General features: G+C 37.6%; 3 protein-coding genes across 6 annotated transcripts in view; 1 reads left to right on the top strand and 2 right to left on the bottom strand.

Moving 5' to 3' along the window:
- LOC104804008 overlaps nucleotides 1-3,632 on the bottom strand; it is a 4,782-nt gene extending 1,150 nt beyond the window's left edge. Inside the window, exons 1-11 of one of the 4 annotated variants that reach the window (XM_010528139.2) lie at nucleotides 3,144-3,632; nucleotides 2,561-2,616; nucleotides 2,263-2,437; nucleotides 2,068-2,169; nucleotides 1,809-1,880; nucleotides 1,483-1,599; nucleotides 1,262-1,339; nucleotides 747-809; nucleotides 530-626; nucleotides 338-416; nucleotides 47-258 (exon numbers count right to left, since the gene is read on the bottom strand). In XM_010528139.2, the coding sequence (XP_010526441.1) occupies nucleotides 47-258; nucleotides 338-416; nucleotides 530-626; nucleotides 747-809; nucleotides 1,262-1,339; nucleotides 1,483-1,599; nucleotides 1,809-1,880; nucleotides 2,068-2,169; nucleotides 2,263-2,437; nucleotides 2,561-2,616; nucleotides 3,144-3,230 (1,138 nt within the window). In that variant the 5' untranslated portion in view covers nucleotides 3,231-3,632. The remainder of the gene's footprint in view (nucleotides 1-46; nucleotides 259-337; nucleotides 417-529; nucleotides 627-746; nucleotides 810-1,261; nucleotides 1,340-1,482; nucleotides 1,600-1,808; nucleotides 1,881-2,067; nucleotides 2,170-2,262; nucleotides 2,438-2,560; nucleotides 2,617-3,143) is intronic. The other 3 variants (XM_010528137.2, XM_010528136.2, XM_010528135.2) reach the window with 3 other exon arrangements.
- An 861-nt stretch (nucleotides 3,633-4,493) lies between these two features.
- LOC104804005 (probable 3-hydroxyisobutyrate dehydrogenase-like 1, mitochondrial) lies at nucleotides 4,494-6,020 on the top strand. Its single transcript, XM_010528132.2, has one exon. It carries the CDS (start codon nucleotides 4,784-4,786, stop codon nucleotides 5,813-5,815), a length of 1,032 nt encoding a protein of 343 aa, XP_010526434.1. The 5' UTR covers nucleotides 4,494-4,783; the 3' UTR covers nucleotides 5,816-6,020.
- Nucleotides 6,021-6,107: 87 nt separating this feature from the next.
- LOC104804004 (hexokinase-1) lies at nucleotides 6,108-9,897 on the bottom strand. Its single transcript, XM_010528131.2, has 9 exons — nucleotides 9,303-9,897; nucleotides 8,222-8,372; nucleotides 7,921-8,103; nucleotides 7,678-7,752; nucleotides 7,421-7,576; nucleotides 7,226-7,324; nucleotides 7,014-7,144; nucleotides 6,832-6,913; nucleotides 6,108-6,746 (listed from the first exon to the last, which is right to left on the bottom strand). The coding sequence occupies exons 1-9, from the start codon at nucleotides 9,575-9,577 to the stop codon at nucleotides 6,399-6,401; spliced, it is 1,500 nt and encodes a 499-aa protein (XP_010526433.1). The 5' UTR covers nucleotides 9,578-9,897; the 3' UTR covers nucleotides 6,108-6,398.
- Between the last annotated feature and the right edge of the window lie 7,060 nt (nucleotides 9,898-16,957).

Below are 16,957 nucleotides of genomic sequence, written 5' to 3'. Positions count from 1 at the left end.
GAGAGGAAAAAAAAAAAAAAAAAAAAAAAAGAGTATGCTCACTCACCACGAGAAGCAAAGGATGAGTCCTCGAGTCGGTGCCCGTTTATATATATGCGTAAGGCGGAAGTGACATGGATCACGGCCATCAAATAAGGCGTGACGAGTCCCCACGAGAGATAGCAGTGGGTTGTGAATAGAGCTCTGTTCATCATCCAGTTAACTCTCGATATATACGACTCCAGCACAAAGGTTTGCTTCCTCAAGTAGTTCCAGTACCTACACTTTTTACAAGATGATTTGATTTCATCATCTCTGGAAATTTCGGTGTAGCCTCGGGCAGTTTCTGACAATGTACCTTCCGAAATTGAGATCGGTCGCAAGAGGATGAGGGAAAACAGCAACGGGAGGCGATGTAATGAGTCTCTTGTGAGCCCCTGAACAAGGGCATGTTGAGATTGGAAACTAAGAGATAGATCTCATACCATTAGGGTTTATCATATTCGAAATGAAACAGCCCGGGGAGAAATCCGAGCAATATGTGCGTTACCTGCGATAGCTGCAAGGGTCATATCATCGGAATATCCCCCACCACGTAACCCCGAGACAACACCATATCTGTCTTCTCTGAAATCATCAGCATGCATCTGGAAATAGTCACATACCAATCATAGATATAAGTGTGTGTTAGCACAGAGAGAGAAAACACACAAAAAAACAAAAAACAAAAGGTGAAAAGCCAAGTTCTCCATCACATACATACATACCATCATACATCCTCCCCATAGAAAGAATGTTTTTCCACCAGTTGCAAAGCCCATTGAGCAAGGCTGTAAAGGAAACATATCCAACAAGAACTTAGAGCCATGAGATATAGCAAAAGGTATGCAAGTTTCTGATTTCAAGAACAAATATAACAACAACAGCAGCAGTGCTTTAATATCTGGTGTCGGCCGAATGAATTCTTTTCTTTCACTCGTTACAGTTTTGGGTTAAGTTTTCTGAAATTTAAAAACGCTTCAAATCATTACTAATCACTTGGAACACTCGTTCCTCTAGATCTACCCCTATCTCTCTTCCTCTTTCCTATTCATATTCCTATTCATATAATCTCTACTTTTCTAAACGAAATGTCTATCGGTCTAAGTTTTATATGGTCAAACCACCTTTGACATTCCTCTCATAATTTTTCTTCTTGACGTACTACCTCCACCTTCTCTCTAATACCCTCGTTTCTGATTTCAAGAACACGGAATGAAAAGGGCGAAAGCGGCAACTGTACCATGTGATACTCGTAGATGCAGTAACTCCCCAGAGTTCCGGATGGCAAGTCAAGAGGATATCCAGTTTGGATAAATATCTGCACAAAACCATTCTTGCTGTTTCACAACTGCAATCCATCCATGTCTGGGGATACATGTCAAAAGGAACAGAAGAAGGAGGAAGAAGTTCCAACCAGAGGATTCAGGAATTTATACATAATAACTCATTTCAATAAAATACCTCTGGATTTTTCTCCATCTCGGCCGTTAGGGCTCCAATGGTTCCAGGGTGCAGTCTAACATCATCATCCAAAAATAACACATATTTGGTATCTTTGTGCATTTTCTCAACTCCGACCTTCACGATGGAAGACAAAGAAAATGAATATACCATCAAATTCCAAGATTTTTTTAGCTTTTCAACCCCCCATGGATTGGATTCTGTGATTATAGAGTCCAAGCAAACATGGAGAAAGCCCTGTTTTCAGAGAGATTGAAACTCGTACGGTCACACCTCTATGCCAAGATTACTGTCCTAATCTTTTTGTAAAGTTCATGCATACATACCAACTGATTATGAATCTTCTGGCTGCAAGTTGTTGCCAACCCAGCAACCACAACCTTTGCATCGACTTGGTCCTGCACGATTTTCGACATGCATTTGAGCAGAGACGTCAAGCCAGAATAGAAGTTTTAAGGAGGAAAATGTAACCTAATAGGTACTGTATTCTATTCACTTTTTTATTTCCGGGTAGACTTTCACTGTTTTCCAGCAGAAAACGTGTTCGAAAACAGAATGAACCAACCTCCAAAAACTTTACCGCACCTGAAACTCGGAGAGTAAACGGGACACAGCATGATATGCAGGGTCTTCAATACTCTCGACGATAAAAAGAAACTCCAACGGCCCACCGTAGAGAGAAACAATCTACACGGTATTCATGGATCAATGTTAAAAATTACAGTCTCTGAGGCAAGATATCTTCTTCAAGATCGAAACTTGCGATGAAGAGGGACTGACCTGACTTCTCCAGTTATGCAGATTGTGTTCTCCAAAACCCTTCAAAGGCATGATGACCGACACCCTTGGAAGATTGATCTGATTAGAGTGTTCGAGTTCATTGATGTCTTCACAAAGGAATGCAAAGCTATTGCCTGCTTTCATTCTCTTCTTCATTCTCTTAACCTCTCTGTTCCTGCAAGGGGAATAAGCAACATAACACATTTCAGAAAAAAAAATATACTTTCCTTCACATCAAAAATAGTATCACAGTCAAAACAAGATTGACATTAGAGATCTCTCACATAATTAACAATACCTGACATATGCAGCCAAGAACAATCCCAGAGCAAGAACCAAGCAGATAACACATCCCTGAGACATGTAGAGAAGCTCAATGGATAACACAACCAAAAAAAAAACAATAAGGTTCTCGTAATGGATCCTCTGAAAAAGGTTGATGCTTTCTACTGAAAACGAGTACCAATTTACAAATGCTGGATTTCCTGATTAGAACAAAAGCTAAATACACCAACATTTCGCCCAATGGCACTGATTATGTGAAATATTGTTTGACTACTCCAACAAAATTGGGATTTTACTTCTATAAGCTTCATCATGATTCATGGTAATCTAACATCGTACTAAAGCTTGCTCTCGGGACATCATCGGATAAAGCTGAACAAAAAAAAAAAAGAGGAATTTTTTTAAAGGATGAATCAATGTTGGAACTTGCAAATCAATAAAATAGAGAGATGGCATCTAGATTTAGGAACCCGAAGTGCTTCGGAAATCTGATAGCAAAACCTCGTCATGAACAAACAAGTCCGAGAAGCCCATAAATCTTCCCCAGAACCAAAAACAGAAGCCGGATCTGAACATCAAATGCGACGAAAAGTCACCTGGATCTGAATGAAAACAGCAAAAGGGCTGCAGAAGGTTCTGCTGAGAGAGAAGAGAAACCCGTCGATACAATCCAATGCCGACATTGTTGCTCTCTCTCTCCGTTCCCCTATGTTCACGTCCCCTTTCCCGCGTGTTCCTCCGTCTCTTCCGCGACAGTGACAGTAAGAAAATACGATTCCGGGAGAAAGGGGGAGCGGAAAAAAAATCAAAGGAAGAAAAAGGAAAGCCCTAAATTTCAGCTTCAAGCTTCGTCGTTTGCCGTCACCCTGTCTCTCTCACGAGGAACCAAATTGGACTGGTGTTTGGCTCAGATCGCCATTAACGGACTATTGGAGAAAAATCGACATAGAGAGAGAGAGGGAGAGAGCGCCTAATTTTTATTTCGAAGGGAACACCATTCATTCACAGACACATCCCTCCCTCCCCCCTTTCCGAAAAAAAAAATAAAAAACATTGCTTTCAATATGGAATTTTCGTTCTCTCGGGCAAAAAGGGAAATTTTATTTTACTTCCTTTAGGGAAAAAAAAAAAGTTTTTTCTATATTCTTTGTAATTTTAGATTCCCATCGCTGATTTGTAATGAACATAAAGGTGAAAACTTGGGAGGGGGTGGGGGGAAGAGATTCGGGGCACACGTGCGAAACATGTGCCGCTGACTTCCATTTACAAATATACATATATATATAAATATATATGAAAAACATTATTGGCTTCTCCATCTCTGTACTTTCACTTGTTATATAAAAAAACAATGTTTTCTTTCACAAACATTAAAGTCTATGCTTCGAATAAAGCGCAGACTAATGTTTGTGTCATTTTCAAGACTCGTTCGACTAAATTTGAAAATCCCATTAAATTATAATTATTGTTTAGGCAATCAAATTATCTATTGTTTTATTTCTCATCTCTCTCAAATAATATGCCTAATCAGTAATCATTGATCTCTTTTTTTTTTTGTAATCATCATTATCATGATTAGGAAGGGTATATTCCCCGAATCTCCGCTTATGTCAAGACACACAGATTGTTGGATTCCGTTAGATTTGAATTTATTTGATAAAATTAAAATAGGATTGGCTCGTAAGAAATACGGTTTATATAATGTTTTATTAAATAGAAAAAATCTGTATAATATTGAGAAACATTTTTAACTGATATAAAAATCAAACCACAATCAAATTTATATAAAATCTATCAATTATAAAAATCGAATTAATATTTAAAATAATATCAAAATAAAATCAAGATGATTTTATTATTAATGTGAGATACTATCCTTATTATTATAAATAGGATTATTGAATTAATTTATTTGATATGCTGTAAAAAGACTAAAACATTCACATTTTTGTTCTTATATGTTCGATTAACCAATTGAATTTAAGAAAAGTGCGTTTTAAAAACAATCTTTTTATTATAGGTGGTAGTAGTTGCTCATAATAATAACCGGTGAAGGAATTCTTACGTCATCAGATTTTGGGTTTTGGGGCACTGTGGAAAACTGAGATCAAGGAAGCACACTGAAACGACGTCGTTATGAGGAAGAAGAGCCCACAGGACATGATTTGACTAAAAAGTCCAAGTAACATACTTGAAATTACCGTTTCTACCACAACAAGCGACATCGCCGCAGAAAATGTCGATACTCCGATTATTACACCGCGCAACCTCTTCCTCCTCCACCGCAACCGCATTCCTCCACCGCACAACGGCCTCTGCCTCCGCCGGTGAGCCGATCAGCCCGTCCAACACGCGCGTGGGTTGGATCGGGACCGGCGTAATGGGCCGGTCCATGTGTGGACACTTGATCAGCGCCGGGTTCGCCGTCACCGTCTTCAACCGCACCATCTCCAAGGCTCAGCAGCTCCTCGACATGGGCGGGAAGCTCGCCGACTCGCCTCGCGCTGTCGCGGCTCAGTCCGATGTCGTCTTCTCTATCGTCGGATATCCCTCCGACGTCCGCCACGTCCTCCTCGATCCAACCTCCGGTGCTTTGTCCGGTCTCCGATCCGGCGGAGTCCTCGTCGACATGACGACCTCCGAGCCATTCCTCGCGGAGGAGATCGCCTCTGCCGCCGCGGCCGCGAACTGCTTCTCGATCGACGCACCGGTTTCCGGGGGAGATTTGGGCGCGAAGAAGGGTAAGCTGGCGATCTTCGCCGGAGGAGATGAGACCGTTGTGAAACGGCTGGATCAGATATTTGCCCTAATGGGCAAGGTCAATTACATGGGCTCAAGCGGGAAAGGGCAATCCGCGAAGCTGGCGAACCAGATCACGATCGCATCGACGATGCTAGGGCTCGTCGAGGGCATAATCTATGCTCACAAAGCAGGGCTCGACGTGGAAAACTTTCTGGAAGCGATCTCGGCGGGAGGAGCGCGATCGAGATCGCTTGAACTGTACGGAAACCGGATTCTGAGGAGGGATTTCGAGCCAGGGTTCTACGTGAACCATTTCGTGAAGGATTTGGGGATTTGTCTGAAGGAATGCGAGAGAATGGGATTGGCTCTGCCTGGATTGGCCCTAGCCCAGCAGCTTTACCTGTCGCTCAAGGCACATGGCGAAGGCATTCTGGGCACTCAAGCTTTGATCTTGGCTCTTGAGCGGCTCAACAATGTCTCTGTTCAGCCCAAGGTGGTCTCTTCGTCTGACTCAAGCTTGATTTAGGCATAGCTTCTACTTCCGGTTGCAGTTTTTTTGTACAAATGCTTCTCCGAGATGATGATGATGGAGAGTGAGCTCAACATCCTTTTATACTAATAACAAAACCCATCATTTCTGGAACTTCTCGCCAGAATTTGCAGTGCTTTTGTGTCCTTTGATCTGTAAAAACATTATCTTTATACACCAGGAACCCAATGAACCGATCACAGTTCCTTAACACCTCACCTGTTTGGTCGGAAGTTCACCAGATTCTGGAAGCTTTGGTCGGAACACAGTATGTTTGAGCTTTTTCATAAACCCGGAAATCCAGTGAATTCAAATAAATAGTTCTACAACAAGGCTGGTCTGAAATCCCCAGAACCTGGAGAAACCCCGGGTTTATTATTCCCCAACACAGAACAAAATTCCACCAAGAAGCTTACCCTTTTTTCTTATTTGCTGAACCCTAAATGCAGAAACAGAGTCTTCTTCAGTAGAGAAACATAAAGATACTTGCTTTTTGTTGCTTTAGGCCTTTCTGGTAGACTGAAAAAAGATTCTAACTTGCTGAAATCACACAGAAGCGGCTTTCACCATTGATGCCTGTTTAAGAGTCCTCCACTTCGAGGTACTGAGAATGAGAAGCAGCCAGGAGCGCAGCTCCAATGCCGGAGCCGTCATTGGAGTGAATGATCTCAATGTTATCAGAGACTTCTTCTCCGAGCAACTCTTTTAGTGTGCTCTCCATGGAAGCACTGAACTGAGAGTAATGTTCAAACAGTCCACCGTCCATGGCAACCACCGACTTCTGCTGCTCGCCCTCTTTAGGCACGTCTCTTCCCAGTTTCTTAAGGATCCCATAGATCCCAGCTGCAGATAAACGGGCACCTCGGCTTGCAATGATGTTGCAGAGACTGATGACTACTTTTCTCATCTTGAGAGAGGTGGTCGGTACCTAAAGATAGACAGATGCAAAGTCGCCATATCAACTTTTGTGTTGTTCTCTTAACATTTTCAAACCGTATCTAAACATCTCTCACCTCCAATATGTCCTTCAGTTTGCTTCCGACAACCTTCAAGTCTGGAGAAGTATCACAGTGCATTGCTGACATGTGAGGGGTCCTGCATATAACATTTAAGGACAGTAATGCAATCTGTAATTGTAAATTACCAGCAAGAGTACCATGATTTGGTCAGGAAAATTGTATAGAAGATGATGTACCTTATGATGAACGGTATCCTCAGCTTAGGTGGGACGGTGTCACCAAAGAAAGCAGCCTCTTCAGCCATCTTCAGAAGAACTCTACGCAAGATTTCTCCCAAGTACATGCCGGAAATAATCTTCTCAAAGATCTGTAATCCACATAGGTTGCCACGGGCTCATAGCCACGATCCTCCTCTTGCAACAATCAGATGAAATAAACTCATTCATACCTGTTCTCCCGGATTCAGACTCTCAAAATCCAGGGAGTGGTCAAACTCCGTCAATGGAAGATGCGATGACCTGAAGTTTCCCCACTCCATGTTGATAACCTTAACACGAGCAAGGGACACACAAGTGTTTTAATACACAGAAACACAAGGAACTGGAATCTCCATCAATGGAGACAGTGAGTGCCAGAAACAGACCATTTCTCCTGATTTAGGAAGCAGACCATGCCACTTGGGAATTGCATGTGCACGCTCCACGTATGCAGCATTTGTTCCGGTGCCTAAGATAACAGCAGCCGTGACTTCCGGTCTGTAGTACCTTCCACCAGCTAGCGTCCCGACAGTGTCGTTTACCTGTACAGTTTACAATGGGAAAACCCTTCAACAAAAAGATGGCACGGTTGACTCGGAGGGAATACAGAACAAATTTTAGAGCCTTTAACACAAACTCTCACCAGTGCCGCAACACACATGTCAAGCCCAACTCTTTCCATGGCTTTATTGAGTTCCCCAACAACATCTTGTCCGACCTACAGAATCACCGGTAACAGAGACAGCATTGTTATTGAATATATACATAAACACACACACACACACACTTCCAAAGCTGGCAAAATGGAAGATCCAAATGGATAAAGGGAAGCCCAGAAACTAATTGTAATAAAAACAAATACAGATGAAGGCAGTCTGAACTCAACTGTGTCTTCAATGGAGAAGCCCTTTGTCCATTTGATGAGAGTACCAGACACCAAAGATGTCTGCCTAACCGGAAACGAGAAAGTGAAACCTAATTCCCTCTGTCTCCCCGGTGCAGGATGAAAATCTTCACCTTCTGTCGCAACGAACTTTGCGAGAGCTTCAGCAATAAAACTGAATAATTCCTGTCGAAACACAAGCATCGGTAAAAATATATAAATTCACAAAAGTTCTATAAAACCATCCAGCTTGAACTCGGGAATTCAGCGGGACAAAAAAATGGATTTAGAAGCGGCAACTAACATCTGAACCACCCGTCATAAGATGAGGAGGAATAGAAACTTCTTCAAATTCTTGTTTAACAACACGGCCTTCTTTCCCACCAAGGAGCACACGCATGACACGGAAGTTTGTTCCGCCAAGGTCTAGCGCATAAAATAGACCTTTTTCATCCCTGTGAAATTTATAGCATATGTTATATCCATATAGAGATCGGGTCTAGGATCCGACCATAAACAATTGCCACCGAAAGCTTCATTCTTTGCAACCTTTTTTCCCGGTTTTATACCAGTGGTTTATTCGTAAGTTTCATAGCATCGTACTAGTTATTATGGAATATTACACCATATAAGCATAACTCATGGACCAAACTGATCATAGTAAGGAAGTTGATGGGGAAAAAGACTTTCAAACCATCTTGTCCACGTAGCTGACATTTTCAGGTCATCTGTCTGTCCTAATATCCAACTCATATATTCTGTAAGAGAATATTTCTGCAGCAAGACTCCAGGATTATGAAGCTTGATCCAAAAAACAAAAGGCACAGCAAAAAAAAAAACATTACAGGCGAAAAGCAAAACAAACATGAGGAGAAAGATGCTTCAGATTTAGAATGCATGGGTCAGAACCTTAAACGGGTATAATGTATTGACCACAGAGAGAACGGTTCTTACTCCACGAGTATTTTCTCAACCTAAGCACTCGCCACCAACTTTTCCCCTAAAGCAACTGGATTCTTTTTGCTTGGAATCCAGAAACTGAATCTCTAATTTCATAGGACCAGGGCATACATACCTAAAACCAGACAATTTCCGTGGAATTCAATACGACTCCGACCAAACAGGATACGAAAAGACTCGCTATTCTCCAGCCTAAGGTAAGAAAAGTGCGAGCATTTGCCCAAAGCTCCCAACAGATTCCCAATGCGCCAATGAAACGTCGAAAATGATTAAACGGATCAAAATGGAGCACTCCCAATCTCGACCCACGAAACAAAAAAAAATGAAAAATTTCAACAAAAGCTTTGAACTTTATCCAATTATCTCCGATCAAACGGGGCGACAACAATGCGAAATCGAAAGAATGGGGAGCGATTAAGATTTACCCAGTGGGGAGATTATCGACGTAGCTGATGAGCATCTTGAGCTTGCTCCCACCTTCCGAGGCTAGACCGGCGTGCATTTCGACGGTCAAGGCGTCGGCCACCTGTCTCAGCTTCGCGATCGGCGTCGCGCAATCCTCCTCGAACGCCCTCAGGATCGCCATCGCTCGGGCCCACTTGCCGGAGCTCCGCATCCGCCGGCGAACCATCAACGCCGCCGCGGCGCAGACAACCGCAGCACCGACAATCGCCGCCCCGACAACTACCTTCTTCCCCATCGCGAAAACAGCCACGAAATCACCAGATTCCGATCTCGAAACGGAGACACAATGGACGAAACCCAAAAGCCCAAAATGGAAGGAAAAAAGCCGAAATCAGGATAACTGATGGGGAAATCAAACGAGAGACGAAGAACCCTAGATCGATCTAAAGCGATCTACTTGAGCTGCTTGCCATAGATGTAGAAACCACGTAAGCAGCTCTTGTCTCCGTCTGTAAAACTATGGAAATACTTGGGATATTATTCAGTTCAGATATTCGAATTTGTCGCCGGTTTTTTTTTTCAAGTTCTCAAAATGGGCATGGTTTTATAACATATTTACGAAATTGACCCTCCCATCTTTCCTTCGGTTTGTTTGATCCCTTCCCCGCAATTTCAGCGAACCCATAATTCGGAATCCTAATAACCACTAAGATTACATTTTCCTAAGAAAAAAGTATTTTTGGATAATTCAGAATTAATTTTCATACTCTTATATATATATATATATATATATATTCACTGTTAGTGAATATAATTTTGAAAAAGTCACATATTCTAAATGGCCACTTTTTCGGGGTGTTAAATACTTGTTGACTATTTTTCCCAATTAATAGGATCTAGACAGTGACTTTTTTTTTAAGTTTGAAAACTTTTATGTTTTGGGAAGAATAAATTATTGTTGTTTCGAAATGGGAGAATGATATAAGAACAAATATCTTAAATTTGATTTTTTTGTCTCAAATATAATGTCCATTCCTTTTTTTATAGAATAGACAAATATTTTTTAAAAGTCTGTTATATGAGGGGTGATGAAAAAAATGTGTTGTGAGAAAAACGAAAAAAAAAAGGGCTTTGATTCATTTAAAAGGTTGGTTGGGTTTTTTATATCAAATCTATTCTCGTAAAAATAATTTGTTTGTTACAAAAAAAAATACAAATAAATTTTATCTTTTTTTAATTATTTTGCTTTGATAAATTTGAGTTTGACCTTCTTCTTTTAAACAAATATTAATTTTGACGAAATGTCAAACTCCCACAACTATAACTTTCTATCAAAACCATCAGATAAGTAATGCAATATTCAAATCACTTTACATGTTAAATATATTTTTCCAAATTATATTCGAATTTGTTTCAAATAATAACCGCTTTAAGTGAAATTTCTAAATACCTTACATATTAAAAAAGAAGGAATTCGCATATTAATAATTATTGCGCAAATTATATAAACATGAGAAATGTCAATTAATATTACTACACGATTTTTTTTTTACGTTTCAACGTTCTATGAATTCAGAATGTATTATATATGGATTTATTTTTCCAATTAGAAAGCAATCTCCGTTGGGACCCAGTCACATGTTTGTTTTGGTTTCGTTCGGTGAAGGAAGTGAACACAACCGAACATATTGGTAATGGTTTGGTCCTTCGACCAAGACTTGGCTTCAACTTCACTTCAACGTGGTGGGACCCACTTTAAAACATCGACGGCAGGCAGGATCGACATCCACGTCACCACTTACGTACTTTTCTTTATAAATGCTATGTCCCGTGGGAATGACATGGAAATATTCAAATAACCAATATATGGTTTTTAAAAAAAATAGAAATATTTGAATTTGAATTTGAATGGAATATAAAAGTGATTGAACTCAAATATAATTTAAGATAATACGAATATAAATCATATTGGAAATCATACATATATAAAATCCAGTCAGTCAGAAATCAAGCAATTTTTTAATAGTTTTATTTTTGTCCATTTTTTTTTCTTATATTATATTTGTCGCCTACTCTCTCCCTCAGGCTTCGGCAATCGATCTTTTTCACAAATTAACTCATAAAATTATTACGTTAAATGGGCCGCATAAGATTAATTTGGAGGAATCAAGGCCCATTTAAAAAAAGACATACCGAATTAAACTCATAGCATATGTTAAATGGGCCTCATTTAACACTAAGCCACAGTAGAAGCCCATCTATGAATGAGCCCATTATGATTTGGGCTCAAAATATTGTTCAAAAATCAAAATATGCACAAACCGGTTATTTATTATTCATTTTATGGTAAATAAAAAAATCTTATTATATCCAACACTCATTATTTTTTTTCTTGAAATAAAATTTCTTGTGATTCTACCGGAATAAACACAACGTCCACAAATTCGATCTCCTTTGAAGTTGGTCGGTTGGATATCTATTTTTTTTATTGATTTTTTGTTTTAAAAATATTCTAAAATGGTATATATGAACCATTAGATAGATAAAAGAAAATATGAATATTACGATTAGTAAGAAAAAAATTCAAATTTAATATATTACATAAACCATAGGACACTAAAAACAACTTCAGAAAAACATATGGAATTGACGTTTTGTCAATGACCTCTCTCCACATACACAGTCAACGTTTCTCTTGAGCCGTCAACTATAGGACACGTGGGCATATAAGGTCACGTGTCACAGAGTCAACGGTACGAAGATTTGATCATCAACATGATTAATAGATAATGCGGTCCTAATCATAATAAGTATAAGCAAAACCGTGATTAAAAGTTAATTAAAAAAAGATGAAAGGCTGAGAGCAAAAAGCGACAAGTAGAGAGAGAGAGAGGTACACGTGCGAGATTGCGAGCGTGTGGTATTCCATTTTTAACTCTCCCGGTTTCTTCCATTTATGGAATCATATGTACTATTCGATATATATGTATATATATATATATATATATATGTGTATGTGTGTGTGTGTGTCAGTGTGTGCATGTGTCTACATGTTTATAGTTGTTTTGAAGATCAAATCTGAGACAGAGAAGACATAACATAATAAAGAATATAGTTTTTAATAAAGATACTTTTTTATTTTATTATGACTTTATACGCATCTTAGTTTATATGTATAGAATAATAGGGATAAATGGTAAATAGGTTACTGAAATTAAGATTGGAATTATCTTGAAACGGAAATTTATGCAAATACTCTATATATTATTTGCCTCTCCATGTTATACAGATAGTGGTACATATACTTTTACTTTGTCCCAAAAAAATATCTATATATATCTAGACCGTATAATAAATAGATCTACTACAAGAATACGAAACAGCTATATATATACACACACATATATATATATACACACATAATTTTACACCAAATTGATGTGTTGGATTGGTTCGGTCTGCGTCCGAAAGGTAGTAGTCGGCTACTAAGAACACTTTTTCCTTTTTATTTTATTTATTTGTTTAAGCAAAGAACCCACCATCTCTCCCATGCATCACGTGCTCTATGTTATATATTCTCATCATCTCTTCTTTTTCCCCCCATTTTCTTCAAGCTCTTTCGATGGATGTAATATTAAGATAGATAATCACGTGAATCTATACATACACACACACACACATATATATATATATATATAGTTAATATGGTGATATTGTATACACGCTAAAACGCGAATGTGTAAAAAGTCGCATTAAACTCGACAGAAGGCTTCCAAGCCAACCAAACACACATGTTATTAGATGCTGGGCTTTTTAAAAGTACACTTCTTTAACTCTCCGTCGTGTTGAATGCTTCAACAGAGTTTAAATTATTATAGTTTGTATTATTATTATTATTATTATTATTATTATTAGCTTTTTTATATTCTATATTGTCATTTATTCCCTCATTAACCATACCTTTCTTTTAAATTTTCTGATTATGTTCGCCTTTTCCAGATTTGGAAAAAACTGTTGGGAATCTCGACACCGAAATGGTATTAAGTCTAGTCATCGTTCCACATCTTAATCTCAATTAGTGCAGATGGGTTTGTCGAATTATGCAGCGTCCCTAGGCTGACTGGTTGCTCTTATATATTATCATTAATTAGCTTTGCTTTTTTTTCGAATTTTTAAATTTTTAAACGAGCATTCTTAATTAATATCCCGCATAACAATTAAAGGTTGCAAGTCGGTTGCGGGTTCCACCAACATTATATATTGTTTTATTAAATATTCGTCGGTCCATCAAACTCTATACACATTAATATATTACATATAACAAAACTTTTGGTGTATATATCAGTGTAATTTCCATTAATAAGTTATGCCTAGTAAACTCTAGACTAATTCTAATTATGGATAGCTAAATTCTAGACATACATAATTATAGTAATGTTTTTAAATAACATTAGAATATATACGCGATTCTTTTATTAGTTGTCTAGAACTCCTTGCAAGGGAATTTAGCTTTCATTACGTATGTATGTATGTATGTATGTATGTATGTATGTATGTATGTATGTATGTATGTATGTATGTATGTATGTATGTATGTATGTATGTATGTATGTATGTATGTATGTATGTTTTGGTTGAATCATGAATGTATGTATGTTGATAATAAGTTATGAATGCATCATAGTCGAAGAGACTTTGGCATTGTATTGTTTGAACATTGGTGCTCCATCTGTGCCAGCCGCGATAAAAGATAATCTTGCGATGGGGGTTTTTAAATGTTATCTACTAACACAGCGAGTCTAACGAGCACATGCATATAGGTCGTGGAGATCCAAAAAAGATCCACTACGAAACATACTTTATGGTTTCTATGCGTACACATTCATTGGCATGTATGTACGTGCATATGTGTATTTTACACACATATACATTAGCATATACATGCATATATACACACACGCACACGTACGCGGAAATCTACAGATTCCGCGTTCGAATACGCATCTTCTACTTTTTTCAGACTAGATCGAACATCATCCTGCTTTCAAATTACTCTTTTTGTTTGCGGAAGTCATGATAGTCATATCTTGCGTGATACCAATGAAACGTGAATATGTATCTATATTTATATAAAAGAACCATACTAATTCGATCGATATTCATGCGTTGTTATAGTAGTTTGAACACTGAAGTTTAGGGTTTCCTAACTTGTATAAAGTTATTAAAAGACACGATCCATTTAATTTTCCTAGTTAATGAGTAATTCTTATATACATGCATGGATAGGAGGAAATATTAGAATATAGAATAACGGTGAATAAAAATGCTTTTATTTTCGTGACATTTTGGTTTCTATTACAATCCCTATATTTCGTGTTTGGAATATTCTCCTCCAACTTGTGTTCTTTTACAGATAAACACAACACACACACACACACAATACAACTAGGACTTTCCCGTTCCTCCTCTAATTAACGAAAAAATATAGAGAAAATAATATTCAAGATGCTTCACTCAAGTTACAAACTCGTCGGTCGTGCCTTTTTCTTCTGCAGTTTTAGGTGTACACAACTCATTTTCCATCAAAATCAAAAGAAGTATAAGAAATAAACTCGTGCAAGATTCTGTAGAAATTTGCGGAATGATATTTTTATTTATAACCAAAATAACATATAAATAGATGAGAGTCTTACATTGAATCAGTAAAATAGACATAATGATAAATATATTTTCCGGATTTGATAAGATCTTCAATATACGATATATCTTGTAGTATTCTTCAAGATCCGGTATATCTCAACAGATTCAACACTTGCTTATCCAATTAGACTACGAAAGTATTCGTATATGATATAAACATGTAAATTTTAAGTTATCATTTTATGTTTAACTAGATTTTGCATTTGATATTCCTTTAAATTTAATATTTTAGTTTTGTGCAATTTCAATGCGAATGTATAAACTTCGTATTATGAGTGGAAAATATAAGAGGAATCATACGTACTCCAAATCATGTGAGGAAGACATCTAGCTTTCTTTTGTGTTACGTGGCTTAGTTATTGCAAAATCCCACGTACGCTATTCATTTCTTTTACTTGTAAGTTAACGTTAAGGAAATGACTAATTAGTGGGCAAACCAATAATAATGATGATGACTAAACGTAGCATTATTATGATGAGATCCTGAGATGCATGAATGCATACCATCACCATTCAAGACGATGTTCTAAAGTTATAGGCTTTTCAAAACGATGATGTATTGTCTGGTTGAGAATTTAATTCCAAACCCCAAAATACCATTCGGATTCTTTTTTTTCTTCTATAATTCGAAGTTATCATTATAGATATACATGATATATGTAAATAGTATCTTTTAAACTATGCAATATTTTATTAATGTATATATTTCGAGTTCGCGTAATTTATATATTAGATTGTTTTCTATATTTTTTTTATTGTTTAAATAATTATATTTTCTTATATTATAATGAAATTATGCTATCTATTTAAATCATCATTATCAACAATAATAACAACAGTTGCCCTATAAACTCACTAGTTGGTGGTTCAGTGGTTGAGAGATAACAAAATTACTTCAAGGTTTAGGTTCGATTCCACTAATGGAGAAGAGGAATGTAATTAATTGCGTGACTAAAAGTTGACTTCGGATCTAAGGGATTAAGTGGACCGGAAGCTCAGTTAATTAACTCCTAATTATTAAAAAAAAAACAGTTGCCTTATAATTTGATCACGCCAATAATATAAAATGAATGTATAGCATTATTGACACCGAAGATTTTTTTTATTCAGAAATGGATTTCTCGGAGATAACCATTAAACACAACCAAAAAGAAAGCAGTAATATAGGTTACCCAAAAAAAGGGATTAAAAAAAAAGAAAATTAAAAAGATAACTTTTATTGATAGGAACATAAACCCGAAACTCACCGATTTTAATTAGGTAAGTGGTGTTGATGGCTCTGTGATCCCCCCGTGAGGACCCAACGGGAAACGGGAGGCGGCGATCCTCCACATACGGGATTAGAATATGAAATCCACGTCAGCCGTCGGATGAGATAGTCCGGTGAATCGGACGGCTGAGAAAACGAGAAAAGGATGGGTGGGTAAGGCGGAGGATGGGGTCAAAACGGTGCCGTACGAATGGAGTGAAGTCCCCGTAATAGAAACATAAGTTTTCGTTGTGTGGTCCCAAGAATCTGACACAAGTCACTTGTCAGTTAACAGTCTTCAGTTGTCAGATCGACCAAAGCGAGAGGTATATATATAGAGAGAGAGAGAGAGCGAAATCAAATGATCGATTCCCATTTTTGCCCTTCCAAAATTCCTGAAAATTCCCCATATTAATGATTTAAAATAGATGGTTAATTAGCTTTTATACTGTATTTGTTTAACCGACCAGATTAAATTTTCGAATGAGCATATTTTTACACGTTTTGTTAACTTTTGATACGATTGGTTTTAAAGAAAATCAATATCTATTTGATTATTTATAAAAAAATACAAAATTCAGGTCGATGTGGATAGCTATATACAATACAATAATATACGTCATATATAATATATATTCGGAACTAACATTAAAAAATCAGCTTTATACATATAGCTATTTGTTAATCGATTCAACAAAAATTAGATACCAAAATATCAAGAGTGTC

Source organism: Tarenaya hassleriana, unplaced genomic scaffold, assembly GCF_000463585.1.
Source record: "Tarenaya hassleriana unplaced genomic scaffold, ASM46358v1 Cleome9, whole genome shotgun sequence".
Classification (NCBI taxonomy): domain Eukaryota; kingdom Viridiplantae; phylum Streptophyta; class Magnoliopsida; order Brassicales; family Cleomaceae; genus Tarenaya; species Tarenaya hassleriana.
The sequence above is the reverse complement of the archived record's forward strand: the minus strand, read 5'-3'. Positions and strand labels throughout refer to the sequence as shown.